General features: G+C 42.2%; 1 protein-coding gene across 2 annotated transcripts in view; it reads right to left on the bottom strand.

Moving 5' to 3' along the window:
- PDZRN3 (PDZ domain containing ring finger 3) overlaps positions 1 to 22,599 on the bottom strand; it is a 308,954-nt gene that overhangs the window by 245,721 nt on the left and 40,634 nt on the right. For both annotated transcript variants that reach the window (XM_040359060.1, XM_040359061.1), the window contains one exon: positions 14,581 to 14,688. In XM_040359060.1, coding sequence (XP_040214994.1) covers positions 14,581 to 14,688 — 108 coding nt within the window. The remainder of the gene's footprint in view (positions 1 to 14,580; positions 14,689 to 22,599) is intronic.

Below are 22,599 nucleotides of genomic sequence, written 5' to 3'. Positions count from 1 at the left end.
GGATGCAGGTTATCTGACATCCACAGAAGGCTACAGATTGTTTATAGAGATTACACCATTAACAAGAGCAATATCTTGTCATTGGTGACTCTTGTCAATGGTGTCATCTCCGTGAACATTCTGTAGATGTCGGACAACCTGCACCTCTCCTTCATCAATAACTCAATGACGATACATTGCTTCTGCTTGGAATCCATTATTTACCTGCAATGAAAAAGAAGAAGAGTTTCTATTGAGGAAGAGTAAGGACCCTTTCACACGGGTGGACCGTTCCGAAACCGCCTATCAAGTGTGAATTCCCACAATGTATTGGGTGCTTGGTCTACTCTGTACAAGCTATGCTTCCAATCAGCATAATATAGTAGAGGTGATGGGAAAACATAACTATCTGAGAGTGAGCGATCATGGACTGCATAATAATTGTTCTGCCATTGTAGGGCCACTCGGTATGGAAATTTGTTGGATTTTAGTGATTTTTGCTTAATTTTAGAAAAGTATATTCCTCTGTCCATCAGCTCCATTAAAATGCCAGTAATAGCATGATAATGGTGATAATGGCGCTTGACAATGAGTTTCCAAATGACAGGTTTACTTTAATAAGCATGTCCATGTCTACATCTCTTTTCAGGCTTTACTCATCTCTTGTTGAAACGCTAATCGGCTAGGACCTGTCTTGGGAGTGGGAAGTGTCTCCTTTAAGGAGCGACTGCTGATGGGTATTTCAGTTTGACAAGGAGGTCGCTGGATGCGCTCTGGTGCACATTCTCCTTAAGAGCCATCTGTGGATTCCTTGTGTCTTTTCAAGAGAACCAATTTGGCAGGGTACCCCTTCCATGGGATTCAAATGTGTACAACAGCTGCCTTATTCCTACACAGGCATATGTACTGTCTGACAAAAGGCCCATTACATCTGATGTAACCAGCAACCGAACACTCAGTGCTGGTGCCATTGATATAAACAAATGTACTATTTTCACCAACAAAAAAAGGGGCAACATAATGAAAGAGGACGGGCAGATATCTTGTGTTCATTTTAAATGATCACCTGCTAGCTGCAGTAATATTTGAAAGGAACAATGTAATTGATGTCGGGTCTGTTTTTTTTTTTTTTACGATTGTACGTTTTTAAACTGATATTTACTTTATTTATTGGCGTATAACACTCACTTTTTTACCCTGAAAATAGGGGGCAAACTGTGCCTGCGTGCTATACGCAGGGGGCTATGGAAATTTTTTTCCCCAAAATTTCCCTCTTAGGCCGCGTACATACCATCGGTCCAAACCGATGAAAACGGACCGAAGTTCAGTTTTATCAGTCCAAACCGACCGTGTGTACGGCCCATCGGTCTTTTGTTCTTCGGACAAAAATTATAGAACTTGCTTTAAAATCGAACCGATGGACCACTGACCGATAGGTCCAAACCGATGGTTAGTACACTAAAGCATCGGTTCAAAACCCGCGCATGCTCAGAATCAAGTCGACGCATGCTTGGAAGCGTTGAACTTCTTTTTTTCAGCACGCCGTTGTGTTTTACCGCGTTCTGACCCGATCGTTTTTTGGAACGATGGTGTGTACGCACATCAGACCATCAGGCCGCTTCATCGGTGAACCGATGAAAACGGTCCGTCGGACCATTCTCATCGGATGGACCGGTCGTGTGTACGCGGCCTTAAAGTTAGGGTGCGTGTTATACACCTGTGCGTGTTATACGCAGATAAATACGGTAATATTTTTTAAATTTTATAAAAAATGCTTTTTTTTCACAAATAATCAGGTGCACCCATGAATACAAAACACTATTGAGCATATTTATAAAGCAGTGAATGTGACATTTACCAAATATTTCCTGCAGGTGAATCTTCCAAGGTCATGTGTTTTACAGGTAATGAGTAGCCAGCCACCTGTGAATGTTTGGTAAATGTCAGATTCACTGCTTTATAGTTATGGGTCTTCTAAAGAGAAGAACTCCTGAAGCTGTTTTCTTTCAGACTGTTCCTCACTTATTTATATTTCTATAAGCTCTGTCTTTAGAAATAAAAAAGTTGCCCAGAAAGAACACGTGTAAATACCGGGAATAATTTTTTCTATAAACTGCAATCATATGTAGCAGAACCTCCATTTCCTCCTTGTCCACCTAATAAAGTTTGCAGATTTGTGGGCATTGCCATTGCGGGGAAGTGGTAGAGCACAGCTGCCATCCCCTTCTTCTGAATTTCACATGCCTGTTATTATACCCACCTGTGTCTTACACCCACCTGTGCCCTTCCCCTATATTAGTACTGATGGTGGCATGGGTGAATAAACCCATGCCACCATCTGTGAGCATGCCTGCGTTTACAATTTTTTTTTTTTTACAGACACTGGAGCTGATACCCTCCTACGCCTGCATACATCATGACAGCACTGGTTTTGGGGAAGTGCCTAACCTGCAAAACAAATCCAATCCACATTACTCAACTGTGATCGGTGTCCAGGCTTCAGTGTGTCCACACCGTCACTACTGCAGCATACATAATAGGATAGTTGGCAACTCGGTATCTTCCAAATATAGGGCAATTTTTATTAGCTACATTGTCACAACAGTATAAAATATGCTAACATGTTTTGGCTGTCAGGCCTGACTATGCCGAAACGCGTTAGGGTATTTTACTCTGTACTGATAATGTAGCTAATACAAATTGCCCCATCTTTGGAAGATACCGAGTTGACGGCTATCCTATTATGTACTGACAATGTAGCTAATACAAATTGCCCGATCCTCGGAAGATACCGAGTTGACGGCTATCCTATTATGCACACACTGGTCAATCAAAACATATCCTTAGTTTATGTGTGCTTGGAAAGCGGTGAGGGGTGGAAGGCACTACCGACAACGTTATCTCAGGAACACCTATAAGCTTTATACTGACTTTTTTTCTAGCAAAGCAGTTGAGGTTAGCCAGGTAAACATAAAATGGGGCATAAATCTTTTCCTGTTGACTGGAAATATTAAATATTTATATGTAATATTTAATATTTACCTTAACAAAAAAATACATATTTTAATCCTTTTTTTGGTCCCAAACATAGTAACTAAAGAAAAAATTATATAAAACGCTATCAAGCCAGTCAACTAATACTACTCAAGATGATGGACTGAGAAAAGCAACTTAAAATAGCTGGGCCCTTTGAAACAAGGAAGCATTGAGAAAGTGCCTGTCTCCTGGAACGAAACATTCGTAGCCAGAACATCTGCAAGTAAACAGCAGTGTAATTCATTTACTGTGAAACTGTGAACATATAAATACCACATGTTTGTCTTGAGACTCAAGGAGCTAAATCATACGGTCTCAGATCCAACTGTTTGCAAAGTTTGTGAAAACAATTATTGCAGCTAAATCAAGCAGCAGTATTCATCAAATGCAAACATAAAATACAGAAAGAGGTTTTTGAATATGGACTGCGCTAAATTTGCAAAAAAAAAAAAAGGCAGATAGACAGATATAGTATGCTGTAATCAGAATTGAGGCCTTGGCCAGTTCAGGTCTGGAGTTGGTGCATATGGGTGGTTCGCCAGCTGATTGTCACAGTAGAACAGCTATGGAACCATCCAAGAGAAAAAAAACTTCAAGGATCCCACGAAATAACAGTAATACACCAGCCCCTCGTTGTCATTGCGCAGATGCTGTGTACAGCTGTCCTGTCTTGTCACAGTATGAAATACTTAGGCCCGGATTCAGAAAGAATTTACATTGGCGTATCTATTGATATGCCACGTAAATTCTAGGATGTGCCGGCGTATCTTCTTTCTGTATTCAGAAAGCAAGATACGCCAAAATTTGGCTAAGATACGACTGACGTAAGTCTCTTACGCCGTCGTATCTTAGTTGCATATTTACGCTGGCCGCTAGGTGGCGCTTCCGTAGATTTACGCATAGAATATGTAAATTAGGTAGATACGCGGATTTAGAAACGTTTACGTAAGGCTTTTTCCGGCATAAAGTTACCCCTGCTATATGAGGCGTAGCCAATGTTAGGTATGGACGAGTGTAGAATTTTGTGTCGTTTGCGTAAGTCGTCCGTGAATGGGGCTGGGCGTAAGTTACGTTCACGTCAAAACCAATGAGGCTTTGCGGCGTAATTTGGAGCATGCGCACTGGGATACGTCCACGGACGCCGCATGCGCCGTTAGTAAAAAACTTCATTTACGTGGGGTCACTATTCATTAAAGCGGAGGTTCACCCAAAAATCCACTTTTTTACATTAGCTGTAGCATACTGCTAACATCTGCAGTATGCTGTTTTTTTTTTTTTTTTTACTTGTACTTATCGTTATATGAGCCCTTGTTTTCCGGCTCCGAGCGGGGAATCCTGCGGGGAATGGGCGTTTCTAAGCGAAGAGGAGTTGATTGACGGCTGCTAAGGCACGTCTTGGCCTCTGTTTAAACTTCAACTGCCATGATGCTGCACGTGATCAGTTATGACACCAGCCATTGGAAGGTTTGACAGTTTGGTTGAGAGCACAACCAATGTGACAGTTAGCATTCCCGGCATGCCAGGAATGTAACTGCTTTTTCAAACTGTTAAATTGATGGGTTTACTTCCGCTTTAAGGATGCTGGAAAGTTCATTTTGAGGGTGAACCTCCGCTTTAACATACAACATGCCCACTGCCTGGATAATTTGTATTACGCGGGCTTACGCCGGACCACATACGCTACGCCGCCGTAACTTAGGGCGCAGGTTCTTTATGAATACAGAACCTGCCTCACTAAGTTACGGCGGCGTAGCGTATCTGAGATACGCTACGCCGGCACAAAGTTACGCCGGGCTTTCTGAATCCGGGCCTGAATTTCCATTTTCTTAAAAAAAAATCAATAAAAGAGCAGTTACATTTTAATTCACCAATGCCTATTCAAAACTGAAATATCAATTTTAGATCGCCATGGCGTTTAAATTTAGTTCACAGACAATGGGGAAAAAAAATGACTTGACTCATCAACCAGACACATTGAAGCATCAACTTTTCCTAATTCCACTGGCCAAAATACGAACCACAAGCTTATTAAACTTATCAACGTGGAAGCAAGACACAAGGGGCTTAACAACAATACTCTCCTTCGCTGACTAGCGGTGGAAACGTTTCCCTAAATGACATTTCAATAACGGGACACGATTTGTTGAAATGTACAGCACCCCCATCAGTTTTAGCAGGCAGATCACCATGGGGAAGACAAAAACACAACAAAACACAGTTACGCCACAGCGAGTTCACATCTATATCGAGGGGAAGTTATGGCCTTTTGCAGCCAGCCAGAAATCACAAGCAGAAGTCGTACAATTTAAACTGTCAGGTTGCTCATCAACCCCAGATTGCAAAAATGAGATCTTCACCACATCAAAGTGCAGTCATATTGTAACAATTGTCTTCAGGAACTTGAGACTTTGTCACTGCGCCATTCGTAATTTTAACAGAAGCTAATGACCATCAGCAAAATGGTGGTTTCCTTTTAAAGAAAGCTCCTATCAGCATAACAGTCACCAGTAAAATCCCACTATAAGGTCATGCTAAAACCAGACTTTAGACAGATTAAAAAAGACCGAAATTCAATTCGGTGATACCGTATATTATTTTAAATGTCATTAAAAGTGAATTCTAGCTATAATTAAAGGAGTTGTAAAAGCAGAAGGTTTTTTATGCTAATGCAGAGATTAATGGAAGTATATACATAACTCTTAGGCCTCGTACACACGACCGAGTTTCTCGGCAAAAACCAGCAGGAAACTTGCTGTTTTTTTTTTTTTGCCGATGAAACCGGTCGTGTGTACATTTTTTGACGAGGAAACTGTCGAGGAACTCGTCGAGCCAAAAAGAGAGAATGTTTTCTTTTTCCTCGACGGGAACGGAGAAAATTGGCTCGCCGAGTTCCTAGCCTAACAAGGAACTCGACAAGCAAAACTATGTGTTTCGCCCGTCGAGTTCCTCGGTCGTGTATACGAGGCCTTAGGCCTCGTACACACAACCGAGAAGCTCGACAGAATCCATCAAGAAACTTGGTGGGAGAGCTTTTTTGCAGAGGAAACTGATCGTGTGTACGTTTTTCATCGAGGAAACCGTTTTTCCTCGACGGGAGTCTCAATTTCCTTGTCGTGTTTCTCGTCGGGCTGGTTTTCGACGAGAAACGCGATGGTGTGTATGCTAAGAAACCCGCGCATGCTCAGAATAAAGTATGAGACGGGAGCGCACCTTCGGTAAAAGTAGTTTGTAATGGAGATAACACATTTTTCACGCTGTAACAGACTGAAAAGTGCAAATCGTCTCCGACCAAACTTTTACTTAACACACAGTAACATGAGATTAGCAAAAGCAGCCCCAAGGGTTGTGCCAGTGGAATCGAACTTTCCCTGCCATTGTATGTGTTGTACGTCACCGCGTTTGAGAACGAGGAGATTTTGTCTTGACAGTGTGTATGCAAAGCAAGCTTGTCGAGTTCCTCGACAAGCCTAACAAGGAACTTGTCGAGGAAAACGATGTGTCTTTTCCGACGAGTTCCTCGGTTGGTTGTGTGTACGAGGCCTCATATTTAGACAATTTTGCTTATCCTTGGGTTTGGCTTTAAAAATTCACCTTGCAGTGAGGCCTTCAAGTGTTAATTGCTTGTTCAATCTTTTCAATACACAATAACCTTTGAAATAACTTTCCAATCTCAGGGAACCCCTGCTAAAAAGTACCGTAGCTACAACTCATTATACATTAGAGTAATGGTCAGTGGGAACAATGTTCCTTACACTTTTGGTCATTAGGAAGAATTCCCCCCCTAATGCCGCGTACACATGATCGGTTTGTCTGATGAAAACCGGTTTCATCAGACGAACCGATCGTGTGTGGGCCCCATCGTTTTTTTATCCCTCGTTTAAAAAACTAGGAACTTGTTTTAAAATGATCTGATGGTTAAAAAAACGATAGAAAAAAAACGATCGTCTGTGGGTACGTCCATCGGTAAAAATCCATGCATGCTCAGAATCAAGTCGACGCATGCTCGGAAGCATTGAACTTAATTTTTCTCAGCACGTCGTTGTGTTTTACGTCACCGCGTTGTGACACGATCGTTTTTTTAACCGATGGTGTGTAGGCACTACTGATGAAAGTCAGCTTCATCGTATATCTAATGAAAAAATCCATCAGTTCGTTTTCATCGGATGAACCGATCGTGTGTACAGGGCATTACAGATCGCTAAAACAATCAAATGTGTCAGTTGGAACTTATCTGAGAGGTAGAAACTTCTCATTGTTCAAGGAACTCAGAATAGCCTCTGGTGGAACCCCAGGGTTTCCCAGAACCCTAGTTGGGGAACTCTTGGTCTAGGGGGTAAAGAACTGGGTGAAATACCCTATTGCTCAATCCTGCAGGTTTCCTCCTCTCTGTATGTCCGATCCCCCAAAGCCGCTCCTCCTTGCTGCTCCATTGGTCTAAGCTATTTGCCCTATATTTGCATAATTTGCATTATGATATGTCCTAGTTAGCAACAGTTTGGGAATGGGCCTTATCTGTTCCAGCATGACTGTACCCTGTGCACAAATATAGCTTCATTAAGACATTGTTTGATAAGTTAAATGTAGAAGAACTTAAGTGACCTGCACAACTTAGGCCTCGTACACACGACCGAGGAACTCAACGGGCGAAACACATCGTTTTCCTCGTCGAGTTCCTTGTTAGGCTTGTCGATAAACTCGAAAAGCTTGCTTTGCGTACACACTGTCAAAACAAAATCTCCTCGTTCTCAAACGCGGTGACGTACATCACATACAAAGCCAGGGGAAGTTCGATTCCACTGGCTAAACTTTTGGGGCTGGTTTTGCTAATCTCATGTGTTTGCGTGTTAAGTAAAAATTTGTTAAGAGACAATTTGCACTTTTCAGTCTGTTACAGCTTGAAAAATGTGTTGTCTCCATTACAAATGTTACTTTTACTCCCGTCTCATATTTTATTCTGAGCAAGCGCGGGTTTCTTAGCATACACACACTCAAGTCTCTCGTCAGAAACCAGCCCGACCAGGAACTCGACGAGCCAAACTTGCTCTCTTTTTGGCTCGTCGAGTTTCTCGACAGTTTCCTCGACGAAAATGTACACACAAACTCGGTCGTATGTACGAGGCCTTACACCTTGACCGCAACCTTGCTGATAACCTTTGGGATGAATTGGGGGCCAACTGTAAACAGGTCTTCTTCAACATCAATACCTGACCTCATAAATGCTCTTTTAGCTGAATAGGCAAAAATTTCTGTAGACACAGGCTCTCAAAATCTTTTGGATAGCCTTGCCATAGATGTGGCTGCCATTATCGTCACAAAGAACTAGGATTAATGGGATGTCCAACGAGTTGTGAATGTAGGTGTGATGACCTTTTGGTTACATAGTTCATCTGCTTCAGGTACACTTTAAGACCATCCCAATTTCCCACACACCCCCCAATTCCAACCATGTTAAGACCATGTCACCTCCATTTTTGAAGAGTTTACAGTTTGGGAACATTTCTTTGAAGTCAGAAAGGTACTACAGAAGGTCTAACAGAGACAGGGCTGCCAAACAAGCTGCTGACTAGGCCTGTGCTTTAAATTTACACCGGAAAAAGCACCATTGGAGGTCCAGTTCACTTCTGTTTTGTTCACTTTGTTGCCAATCAAGGCCAAATGTAGGGGTAACTTGAAACACGTTGGCTACTAATAAAATTGTATTTGAATCTCTTAGCAGTGGTGTGGTGCTTAAATTTCATCTCTTTTTACGTCACACTACAAGCCTAGGAGACTGTGGAGATCTTCTGGGGTGTAGAAGCCGCCTGCCCAGGAACTAGCACATTTACACCAACAGTAATACAATAACATAACAATACCAGTAATAAACCTACGAGTCCAGCAATTTCTTTTCACTTTCCTCAACTAAAGGAGACAATGGGCACTTTAAAAAAAACTCAACAATTCTTAACAAAGTTTCATGACAAAAAGAACAAAAAAAGTTTTTTTTAACCAAATGGTAAACTCCTCCAGGCCTGTAATTTGTGTCTGTAACACAGTGACCTCAACTCTACAAATCTGGATTATCTTGATAGAGGCACTTGTAGTTTCATGGTCTTCTTAATCCCAAAGAAATACATTTTCGTATGACTGTTCTGAGGCTCGCCCAGTAATCTGTGTTCTATTAATTTTTACACTGCTTTGCAATCATGAAAATGCTATGAGGGCTTGGCTAAACATAAATGTTGGACCACGGCTATTATTTAAAACCACTGCCTCCCCAAATCCCAGACGGGGTTTTATCAGCAGAATACGAGCAGAGAGATATTGTTCTCTTGCCAGAGGGAGCGATATTCGACAGCTGTTTCTTAATTTCTTGAAATCACATACGAAGAGAGAAATCAGAATAGCACCAGTTGAAGCTGATGACTTGCCAACAACTTTGCAACGGAGCCAGTATTTAAAGAAAATACATTCTACTTATGACTAGGAAATATTTTCACTTTATTGTTCTATAAATGTTCAGGAAAATATATGAACCGTGGTTATTCAGAGCCAAGCACCTTGGTATCAGATCAAATCTATATTCCAGAAATGGAATTAGATTCGCTATATATTTGTCTCAAATTTATATAAAAAGGTAGGTTTTGATTTGAACATTCATAATATTTGTTAATGAGGCTGTTGATGCACAGATATAACTGAAAGAAGAGAGACGTATCTTGATGAGCCATATTATTAAAATCGTCTCACGTCACTGGATCACCCATCAGCCAGTATGGAACTCCCAACAGGACTCTTTCTTTTTATATTTAGATAAGTGAAAATGGGTTGGGATCCTCTATAATGTTTTTATTGCTGTGTCTCCTTGTCCTCATGATACCCAAGGCAATATTAAACCAGAGCTCCAGCCCCCCCCTCCAAAAATAAAAAGTCAGCAGCTACAAACTGTGGCTGCTGACTTTTAATATTAGGACACTTACAGTACCTGTCCTGGAATCCAGTGATGTCCGCACCCCAGCTGACTTTCTGATGGGCTCTTGGTTGCTGCTGCCGCCATTCATGTTAAGGGAATCGGGCAGTGAAGCCCTTCAGCTTCACAGCCAGTCCCCTACTGCACATGCGAGAAAGAACGCTGCGCTTTCTAACTGACCCGGTCGGCGGAGGAAGGATTAGGGGGGCCGAACTTCCAGGGGACCTCACCACATCCAGGTCTCCCGGAAGTTGGGACTGGTACCTGTCAAAAACAGGCACCAGTTCCCCCTCCCCAAAAGGTGCCAAATGTGGACCTGGAGGGGGGGGAAGAAGCAAACAAGCGGAACTTCCCCTTTTGGATGGTGCTCCGCTTTAACTTCCTGTTTTCTTTTTGGGATATATTTATATACAGCAGAGGTCTCCAAACTTTCTAAACAAAGGGCCAGTTTACTGTCCTTCAGTAAACAGACTATTTGCCTTTAGTAAGTCAACCCCAGAGACTTTTATTGACTAGTGTTTAAGGGCTTTGGCAAAAAAAAACACCAAAAGCTCCTAAATGTGAGTTAAGGATCAGCCAGTGTACATGAAGCCTTAGGGCAGCCTTTCTCAATGGGGGTTCCATAGAACCCTAGGGTTCCTCCATAGGTTATTAGGAGATCTTTGAGCAATGACCAATTTCTGTCTCTTAGATAAGTAACCGCTGACAACCATGACCTTTTTAGCTATCTGTCCTCTTCCCAATGACCGCAAATGGAAGCAGCATTCTTCCTAGTTACCGTCACACTAATGTACAGTGAGCTGTAGAAATAGTAGCTAATAGCAGGGGTTCCATGAGACCAAAAAATTATTTCAAGGCTTTTTTCTGTCAAAAACTTTGATAAAGACTGCTTTAGAACATGCAGGGTAATTGGCACATACAGTACTGTCCTATTGTTGGTCTTCCACTTCCCTGTTGGCCAATAAGAGAAAAACTTGGCACTGCTAGGACAAGGAGTATATGTTACTCTCCCTAGCCTAGCCGGAATCAGTGGCTGACAGGCTATAACCAGGCCTAAGAACTGGGGGCAACGGAGATGTCCCTAGCCAAGTGCAAGCTCTGACTCACTGTTGAGTTAGAACTTGCACATATCCAGAAAGCTAACTGCCGTATTAAAATTGTTTATTTGCCCTGAACATGCCAACTACAGGTTTACTTTAAAGATCTGAGATATTTCCATACAAATTATCTCAATTTTACTAACTGAACTTCTGTATCCTTGAATCACCCTGTCTCCCCCCCCAACATCTCTTTTATAGCTTAAACAAAGGCACTAGAGGCATATGGCTTCTTGAACTCATCATCTTCAGGGAAAATCTCTGGAAAATCGTCTTGTCAAGCCCAAAAACTGTCATACTGCAGCAAGGCCTCCAGCCAAAGGTAGATTAGGAATGTACATTGCAACAAATTGACAGTTCCATGATCACAGGGAAATCCTTGGCACTGGGTATTTTCTATCTGCTTATATCTTATTAAATCTCAGCTCTCATTCATTATTTTCAGATTCACGAAAGGAGAGCTTTTCAGAATCCATCACCAAGTCTTATGAAGAGTCGTAAAAAAAATAAAAAAATAAAAAAAAAACAGCGATACGTCTTTAGGGGAAGATTAGACAGCTTAACGGGGAATCTCTCATTAAGCAACGTTTTAATCCTATTTAACTTTAAACACAGCCATAATTAAGAGCTGTCTTGTCTTCTGTTTGATAGCTGTGCCAGGCTATTAAAAAGGAAGAGGATGCCTAAAATAAGCTGTTCAAATATTAAGACATCTTGTATGATATTTGAGTAGGCTACCAGTACCAAGTGTACAGATTTCTGGATAATTTAGGAACCTCTCAGTCCAGTTAAGAGCCAGTCAACAATTTGCAGGAGCCATGGGGCATGCAGCTTAAATAAAGAGGTTCACAAGTCAGCAACTAGCAGGAACAATCAACGTTATGGATTTTTGCTATTCAGCAGCTGTTCTTGAAAAGTTGGAAGGCCATGAGCCAGGAGATGATGACTTAAAATGCCGCCCACCACTATCCATTAAAAAAAGGATGACTTTTTCAGTGTGCATTAAAGATAAACTATACAATATTTAAATAAAAAAACACAACATTTATATATCTAATATATTCATTTTAAATCATTCAAACGTCTTTTAACCTGAATTTGCATTTTTAACATACGTCTCTACTCAACAAGACTTCTGCTGAAAGAGGGATTATACATACATACATACATACCTGTGCCGTTACTTCAGATCAAAAGCAACGGCTTCCATTAGGAACGGCATAATCGCCGTTGCTAAAGTGCACCTGCACCGGTGTCATTGGCGCCCCTGATTTTTGTAAATATCTCCTAAACAGTGGGGGCAAGTCATAGGCCAACTGCACAAGCTATAGGTAATTATATACATAAAAAAGCATATGGGTTTTGGGGACCCCACACCCACTAAAAATAAATTAACGTTCTCCCTCTATAGATCAGGAGCAAAGTTAGAATAAAAAACAAATCCATAGGTTTACTTTAACGATGGTGGAGAAAAGTAAGGTCGTCAACTTGAGTGTGCTGTCTTATAGGCTGTACCTAGGGCCACAAAACTGGCAGAACAGATTACCAATTGTGTGTATTTACTTGCCTATCTCGAGTTCAGCTTCAAAGCAAGATTTTAGTCTTTCCCAATCCCATTCATCATCATGGGACAACTATTTTAATTCTATTTGCACGTAATTTCGAACACGGGAAGCTAAGCCATTAAAACACCATCCTTTTACAACCAGCTAAAACACACTCACAGAATAATCCTTAACATAAACAATACACAAGGCTACACCAATATTCACAGTTCAGGGGGCACCTGGCAAGACAGACTGACAGCTTCATTCCGGGATGACAGTAAACTTCTTTGGTGCTTTAGCGGCTCCTGCCAGAGTACCCGTCACTTAGGGACCGTGGTTGTATGCCAAAGCAGGCAATCAAGTAAATGCAAAGCAATGACAAGACAAAAACTCTTGGCCTTATAACTGAAACTTTAAAAGGAATATGTCACAACAGAAAAGACACGTGCAGGAAGCCATAGATTGAAACTGCCCTTCGCTGTCTCTAAGGTTGCATACTGGTTAAAAAGGAAGAGAAGCTGAAGATATTCATCTTCACTGTGCCAGAACATGCACACCGTTTGGTTGTCAGAGACTGGTAATGTCAATTTTGCACTTGTCATGTGGTTATTTCAATACTTGACAGGTCCCCTTATCTCTGGGATAAAAACAATCAAAAGAGTAAAAGTTGATGCTGCGTATTTACTTGCTCGGATGGCAGTAACGACAATTTTTTCTCTCTTCCAGACGTATCAGCCAACATTTCCCTTATAGTAGTATGAGGTTCGTCCTACCAACATCATTAAAGGACAAAGTGGTGACAGAGCATTAGGCAGGAGTAACGACAGCATGCAGCAGAGGGGCATACTATCCAACACGCCTAGAAGAGCCGGACAGCAATGGTGCCCATAGCTCTGCAACAGAGCAAATAATCGACTCACCATTATCTGGACAACACCTTTTATCAGGTGGCTCTGTCTGAATTGTTCTATCCTAGCTACAGGGTCGCTGTAAAGAGGACATTTTTCTACTGAACACAGTAATCAGAATTTTACTTTTATACTCCCGTACTGCACTGGAAATTAAGGATTGCTGCAAGTAACAAAAAAAGCTATTGGTTCCAACATTTTCAACTATAAAGCTGCTTGGCCATCCATAGCCCATCTTTGTCTGACCACATTAGATTGCTGTAAACCAGCCCATAGAGTTCACAATATAAATATGCCCTAGAGGAAACCTAGAACAAGTAAATATGGAAGCTGCCATTGCTGACCTCTCTCTTTGAAAGTACAAGTTAAAATTTAGAACTTGTGTCCAAGAACAAATTGAGTATTTTGACAGTATCATGATCATTCAATTACACTGAAACTACAGGTTTCTTGACTTTCATGCTAATCCAATGACTTAAGTCGTTTCAAAGACAAGGCCTTGGAGCAAGTATACAGATCAGGCTCTTTGTGTTCACTCTCATTTACTAATCTGCATACATGCTCCAGGCCGGTGAAGTATTGAAGCCAAGAAATTTGCATTTCCGGGAGGAGGTCTGCAATGGAAGCCCTGTATGGTTCTCCTTCGAGAGAAAATTCCAATTGGGTTATAAAGACAGATCTTCCTTCAGCTACTTTTGCTTTTCGGAATCTCAGCCATCTTTGATTTTCAGAGTCTAGGCTGGTAAAAGAAGAAGGTCCAGGTTTTTTACTCATGATAACATGTCACATATTGCCTCAATTGTGTGGTTAGCCACAAACACAGAATGTAAAAAGATCGTCCTGTTCCCGATAAGTCAAGACACGTAGCAATATGCAGCCGTGTACCTAAATATAGAAGATGTGCTTCAGGACACAAAGGTCATCTGTGACTCCATTCCATCAGCATTTGATGGACTTCACTTCCTGAAGATACTCAACATCTAATACCGCTTTCCTTCAGCAGGGAGGTCACGGACCTCTCATCAGTTTTGACATGGAACTTTAACCAGACAGATTTCACATACCTCGATAATCCTGTCATGAATCTGAAGACCGCCTTCTTTGGCAGCTGGGCCGCTGTCAACTATCTTGGACACGAAAATTCCTTCGCTGGAGGGCCCTTCCTGATTGTCCTGAAAGAAGAACATAATGTGTAAACAAGATGTTGCTTGGATTTTTTTATTGGTAAAATTATATAATGATCTATTGATGTATTAAGAAGTACCTTCAGATATAAGAAGGCTTTACTGTGCTACGCATTGATTTGGTTTGCAAGCTTTTTGATTGTTTTTGTACCTTCTCATCATAACCTGTATGGTTATTTTGTCTCATCGCGTCCCAAGCTCTACTCCATAGAAGCCATGGTTTATGGTTGTGGTTGGGATATGTGATGGGATGAGACATGTGGATACCTTCTAAGAAGCCTTACTGTCCTATGCACTGATTAGCCCTACTCCAAGGATGTTCAACCTGTGGTTCGCGGAGCCCTCTGATGTGGGCCGTGGCCTCAAACCAGGGAAGTGCATGCCTGGGGTCAGTCAGCAATCCGTTGATTGCAATATAGGTTTGCCAACCAGCCATCCCAGAGAATCAGAGAGCAGAGAGCCGGCGCCAGCAGCGGAGGGAGCAGGCAGCCGCAGAGGGAGCAGGAGCTACATAGGCAGATGCTACCTCTGTAGCGCCACCTCCTGTCCCAGGCAGAGTGATACTAAGTGCACCCCACCTCTAGTCCTTTCCAGCAGCCTGGACTGCGATGGTAGCAGCAGCTGCGAGAGGAAAATAAGGTCAGTGTGTTAAACAGCACATACATTGGGCATAATAGCTTTTAGTGTATGGCAAGGTGCAGCTAACCTGCAAGAAAGCTGCAGGTGCACTGTGCTGCACCCGCAGGGCAGGTAAACCGCAGCAAATCAAAGTGAAAGCAGCCTTATAGGGGGCTCAAGACCATAAGGGCTCATTTACATTTGTTGTTTGGGGGGCGGTAAAATCCCATAGTTCAATGTAGCCCACTACCAGATACCAAATCACTTAAGTGGCCCTAGCTCTTCAAAAGGTTTCGCACCTATTCCACAGAAGCCAAGATTTCCATACACTGCATTGATAATGGCTAAAAACCTTGAAACAATTAGGCTATACCTACACTATAAACAAGTACTCTAAATGTTGCATGGCTCAGATCACTGCCCTATAATTAGGAATAACCTTCTTATTTTTGGGAAATGAGATGGAATGAGACGTGAATATCTTCTGTTCTAAATAAGCTTTACTGTGCTACCGTATGAACAAAACATTTTTTATATCGTTTTTGACAGAGTGTGGAAGGGTTTGAACATGTGGCAAGGTTTTATCGATGTCTGTGTGCCCATTGGGGTGATTTACTTCACTTTTAAGTCAGATATTCTCAATGGGGATATTGCAATTACCCGTCACAGAGTGTCTCTACTGCAATCTGATGCCCCATTTTTTGGACCTCCATCTGGTGAGTCGCGCTGGCCTACTAATCCAAAAATCAATAATAAGGGTAGTGTAGCTATTGTTCTTAACAGCTTTTTTGACATAATTATGAGTACTGTATCTCTTTATAGATATTTATGGTTGACTCCTCCTGAAGAAGCGATATTTGTCGCAAAACATGATGAGGACCACGTCTGAACCTGCATTTTTGTGTCCCTACACATCAGTGGGGCTCTTCACCTTCTAAATGCAAATGCAATGGAATTTACAACAACTATTTTGGAGTAGCCCTTGACAATTCCTTCCCTTTTTCCTCGGAGATACTATACATTCTTTATCCAAAACCATTTCTCATTTTTTATTTCAGTTTCGACAAATGCAATACAAAACATGAACAATTGGGGCAAGTGTGTGAACCAGTGAGGTCTCTGATCTCAGAACCATCACCTATTGGTTGTATTCAGGCTGGGAAATGTTTGCTGTCCAGTCACCTTCTTTATGGCCAAGCTATGGCTCAGATACCCATTGGGCACCATCCTAAAGTATACCCAAAACCCAAGAACAAAAGTGCAATATACAGCTGCTTACCAATCTCTTTAGATGTGGTGGTTGTATTACTTTACTTTCTTTAGGCTTTTTATCCTATATTTATACCCTGTAATTGACATACTTCTTGCCCTATAGTTAAAAACGAAAATGCATTGTACTGTAGCTATGGAGGGGCAGTGTTGTCATTTACATAGTTAGGTTGAAAGAAGACACAAGTCCATCGAGTTCAGGGCTCTCCAAAATTTTCAGTACATGGGCCACATTGTGGATTTTACTAATATTTGTGGGGCAAAAAAAAGTTTTATAGTCTCCCTTACATCCATGGGTGTCCATCAAAGTCTCCGTTACATCCATGAGTGGCCATCAGAGTCCCCCTTATACCCAGGAGTGCCCATCAGTCTGCCCTTACATTCAGGAGGGCCCACCTGGATGACTGGAGAAGGGTCGTGGATGGTTGGCTGGCAGCGGATGTGCCAGTCTGCGTGTTATGATGCACATCCACTGCCACCTAGCCAGGGTATTTTTTTTTTTGCTGAGGACTAGATAAAATCTGTGGGCCAGATGTGGCTTGCGGGCTGTAGTTTGAAGACCCCTGATCTAGTTCAACCAAAAAAAATAGAAATTCTCCATATACACAATTCTAAATCCACAGTTGATCCAGAGGAAGGAAAAAAAAACAGTGAAGCATGGTCCAATTTGCTCCAATTGTTTGATCACTTGAACATAACAAACACTTTACTCCATGTTTTATTGTTTGATCACTTGAACATAGCAAACACTCAATGAAAGCAGAAAAGCTGCTAATGTACAGCCTGCCTTCAGCTACAAAGAGATCAATAAGTCATAACTGCAATCAAATCCAGACTTCTAGAATGTATATGTATCAATCTTCCCAAGCATTAGACATTAGAGCTTCTCAAAGGTTTCATACCAGAGAAGAAGCTATGACAATTATGCAGCCTATGAATCCCTATCTGCCCCCGCTCCTAACATAACTGACTGTCCTGCATAGTTCACATTGCTCACATGTCCCTCTTTGGACTCCAATCCCCCGTCTCTTCTTCTCCATCGGACATATAGATCTGTATATTTAATTGTACATTTTAAATATTTATATATTTTTCTCAATTTTTTTTCAACATATTCGCTGAATAACCCCCCCCCCCCCCCCGGTTCGGTTCACACCAGAACTTGCGAACATGCAAAAAAAAAATTCAAACACGCAAACACCGTTAAAGTCTATGGCACACGAATGTGAAAAACATGGATCAATGCAAAAAAAAAGTGATTTTAATAATGCTTAAAGTGAAACAATAAAAGTGAAATATTCCTTTAAATTTTGTACCTGGGGGGTGTCTATAGTATACCTGTAAAGTGGCGCATTTTCCCCATGTTTAGAACAGCCACGCAGCAAAATTACATTTCTAAAGGAAAAAAGTAATTTTTTTTAAAAAAAATTTAAGTGTATTTTGTGCGTGTACTCGAGAGAGGAGCCGGACTGCAGGAGTTGGGAGTAGGCAGGCCTCCCCCAGAGGCAATCTGCCACCTTTCTCCATGCCCCGGGTGGCAATGGTGGGTGTGTGAGGGCGTTGAAATACAATCTCAGATCACCCCATGATGGGATTAAAAGGTGACTCTGCTATAATAAACGGCTTTTCTATTTGAAGAAATGATGGCTTTAATAGCAGAATAGAAAGGAAAGTGAAAAATTGATGCTGTAAAGCCATAATTACAAGGGACATGCAGCCGACGTCTAGTTTTTAATTTGAAATCTGCCATTTGTACTAATAGATGATCCAATTATACATTTGTGAAATGTGTGTAAAAGGCAACCTGGAATGTCAGATCAAAAGCCTTATTTTTAATTATCATTGCCCTTAGGAGAACATGGAAAAGTTAAATATAGGTGTCAAAATCCTTCCTTTCTCTTATAGTTGTACTTGTTTGGAACCCCTCCGCTGATTACACAGACTCTGCTGAAGGGGAGATGAGTGTTCAGGCGCAGCGCTGACTGGTCATGTGACCGCGCCAAAGGCAGTTTGAGGTGGAAGATTCACAGGGGAGAGGTAGACATTTGACATCTGTCTTTTTCTTTTTACAGTTGCCCTAAAGGTGATGATTATTTAAAAAGTCACAAAATATGGAAAACATTTGAGAGAGAAGAGCCAACACTATTTTTACAGTCTGGAATAATTTTTTGATAATAAGCTTTGTTCACAGCCAACGCATTTCGGGCTACTATGCAACCTTCATCAGGACTATAATATAACTACAAGTTCAATAACCAATTAATATTGGTTGTATACTGCTATAGGGTAGATTTATATTGTAGTTGGCTCCAGCTGTTGTCACAGTCAGTGACCCAATAAGGAGTAAGAGGGGGCAGGGACAAGCCGCGGCTCCGTGTCTGAATGGACACACAGATGAGTGGCTCGGCTCTGGTGCCCCCATTACAAGCTGCTTGCTGTGGTTGCACTCTGCAGGAGGGAGGGGCCAGGAGCACCAACGAGGGACCGGTAAGAGGAGGATCTGGGCTGCTCTGTACAAAACCACTACATAGAGCAGGGGTGGCCAACCAGTGGCCCGGGGGCCACATGTGGCCCGCGGAGCCCTCTGATGTGGCCCGCGACCTCCTGCTCTGGAATAGCGGGTTGGCAAGCCCAGATTGCAGGTTGCCGATTTGCCATACCACAGCATCAGTGTTGTGAATGAAGCTGGTGGTAGAGGAAGAAAGCGGCTGCGGACCAGAGCCCCATAAGCTGATGTTTCCTCTACAGCGCCGGCTTTGCCACAGAAGGAGTCTATGGCAAAAGTTCAGCTAACCCGCAGGATAGACACAGGTGCATTATGCTGCACCCGCAGTGTGGGCAAACTGCAGCACATCAGTTGAAAGCAGTCTTAGGCCCTTTTCACATGATCAGCCCAACCAAATAGGACCCTCAATTCACCTCTACAGAGCGACAGATGTCCATTTACGCTCGCCTACCTCCAATCCAAAAAAACAGAAGGGAATTTGTCCCCTTCCATCTGGGCAGATCGGAGGGCCCATAGAGTAGCCGTGACCTGTCATCCGCACGCCCTCGCTCATTGTGGCCCACGACTGGTTACCAAGTTGCTTAAGTGGCCCTCGCTATTCAAAAGGTTGGGCACCCCTGACATAGAGCAAATAGGTATGACATGTTTGTTATTTTTAAACCCAACATGTTGGCTGTTACCTTCAATAAACTTTTCAAATAAACCCTCAAGTGGGACAATCCTTTGTTACTGGGTGCTCCCCTATAATCAACCATTTGTAATGTCCCAGCCTGATGAAGGGAGTCATTTAGACCCTGGTGTCTGCCCACTAAAAATGGTATTCTATATCTAATTGAGACAAATATTCTGAACTAGGGATCTGTAACTCTGCTTCTGATCAACAAAATATGAAGGCAGACGTTAATGACATCCTGCTGAAAATGTAATGGTCTGGCAGTCATACCCGACTCCGGTACTTTCAAAGACACAAGCAAAGAACAAATATGCAGCCAGTGAAGTCGCAGAAAAATGAAAACTCCTTAAGCCTCGTACACACGACCGAGGAACTCGACGGGCGAAACACATCGTTTTGCTCGTCGAGTTTCTTGTTAGGCTGTCGAGGAACTCGACAAGCCAATTTCTCCATTCCCGTCAAGTAAATAGAGAACTTGCTCTCTTTTTGGCTCGTCGAGTTTCTCGACAGTTTCCTCGACGAAAATGTACACACGACCGGTTTCCTGGGCAAAAAAATATCTCCCAGCAAGTTTCTTGCTGGTTTTTGCCGAGAAACTCGGTCGTGTGTACGAGGCCTAAATCGAATACTTGTTGGGTTTCAGAAAGGATTTAGGACATTCGATTCGTTCCACAACCAGACAACAAGCTTTTTCAGAAGCAGAGATCTGCAATGGTAGTCCTCAAAAAGTTTCTATTATTCTGACCGCATTGGTCCTCATACAACTTAATCTATAGCCAAAATCCAGCAAAGGCCGATTACTAGTTCTGTTATGCCGCGTACACACGATCGGTCAAACTGATGAGAGCGGTCTGATGGACCGTTTTCATCGGACCAAACCGATCGTGTGTAGGCCCCATCGGTTATTTATCCATAAGTTAAAAAAAAGCAATCTTGTTTTAAATATACCTAACCGATAGAAAAAAAATCGTTATTAGGCACGTCCATCGGTTAAAAATCCACGCATGCTCAGAATCAAGTCGACGGCATACTTGGAAGCATTGAACTTCATTTTTTTCAGCACGTCGTTGTGTTTTACGTCACCGCGTTCTGACACGATCAGTTTTTTAACTGATGGTGTGTAGGCGCGACTGACCATCAGTCAGCTACAGCGTTTAACTGATGAAAACGGTCCATCAGACCGTTTTCATCAGATGGACTGATCGTGTGTACAGGGCATAAGAATGGTTGGCTAAGGATATCTGCAGTCATCCATAGATATAAAGATAGTGAGCTGTTATCAGAAGGCCTGGGTGAACATTATCCCATGTATAAGGGTGCCTTTAAGGCAGTAGGCAAAGGGGACAGACATTTTAAAGTCTGAAGCATCACCTTCCTAGAAAGTAGTAGTAGACACCGGCAAGACAAAGGTGTATTTCTATGGCTATTCTCTTCATGAGTAAAAGTGAGTTAATAGTTAACCTGCATATCTGTTATTTTTACTGAGCCACTTAAGCTGAAGATGAGAGACAAAAAATTCCATGTTGACTCTCACCAAGGACAAACCTGAGAACTGTTGAATGGTAATCTTCTGCCAGTTCCTCTTTAACATACCCAATGATATGCTGGATAGAGCATACAGATGGTCGGATTGTTGTCAGAATATCTGATAGTGTGTACGGGCCTTTGGAATGTCCCTGTATCAATAAAGCGGATGTTTTTTTTCAGAGTACAGCTGTCCAAGTTTCTGGATTCTCTACATCACAGGTGTCAAACATAAGGCTAGCGGGCCGAATCCGGCCCTCCAGGCCATTGCATGTGGCCCTCGCACCTCTCCTGCAGCTGCAGGAGAGCTCCAGCCCTCCTCTGGTCCTCCTCCAGACCCCTACTTTCTGTTGTCAAGCAATGCATCCAGCTTCTTCCCAGAAGCAGCATAAGGAAAGGGGGTGCACTGTGATGTAAGGAAGAGTGGGGGGCTCAACTTCTGATGGTGGGGTGGCTCTTGAAATCTAATGCAAGGTGAGGGGATGCGCTGGACATCCAATCTTACAGGTACAACCGGCCCTTTTGAGGGCAATCATAATGCTGATGCGGCCCACGATAAAATTGAGTTTGACACCCCTGTCTATATGGTGACAACGCTGTCACATCCCTAAAGAGTTTGCACAGCATGGGTGGAGTTAGTAAGAATAACAGGTAAATGCTAGGGCAAAATTTTGTGGTCATATTTATGCGTCGTCAGCCATCCAGAGGAAGCAGCTTTGATACTTTCACAGCCAGGATCAGCAGGTAGTTAATAAATACACTACAGTTTTCATTAGTATAGCTGTTTTTGTTACTTTTATTTAGTCTCTGGTAGATTTCCCTGCTTGTGCCCTTTGCCAGTAAAAACCTTTCAGACCGCAGTCAACCTCCACTCTTTAAAACCAAAGTTTTGCCCCACCGTCCTGTGTGGTCACCAGATCAGGAAGTGAGGATAGAGGCCCCCAATGGGGATATAGGCAGCAATAAAAGCTTGACATAAGTTCTAACATTTTCCTACTTAAAAAATAAATAAAAAATAGCCAGGGTTCCACTTTAGGAGAAGTGGCACATGCAAAAATAAAAGTGAAGACAGAGGTAAACCGCTATTGGTTGTGTCCGTTAACGAGCGCACTTTCTGTCTGACTTATGCCGCGTACACGCGGTCGTTTTTCGGCATGAAAAAAAAACGACGGTTTTAAAAACGTCATTTAAAATGATCGTGTGTGGGCTTCACATCGTTTTTCAGCTTCTGAAAAACGACAAAAAAAAAAATTCGAACATGCTGCATTTTTTAATGTTGTTTGTTAAAATGTCGTTTTTCGGGTTGTAA

The sequence above is a fragment of the Rana temporaria genome, chromosome 7 (genome assembly GCF_905171775.1).
Source record: "Rana temporaria chromosome 7, aRanTem1.1, whole genome shotgun sequence".
In the NCBI taxonomy this organism is placed as follows: Eukaryota; Metazoa; Chordata; class Amphibia; order Anura; family Ranidae; genus Rana; species Rana temporaria.
Note: the sequence above shows the minus strand (reverse complement) of the source record. Positions and strands in the feature narration are given on the sequence as shown.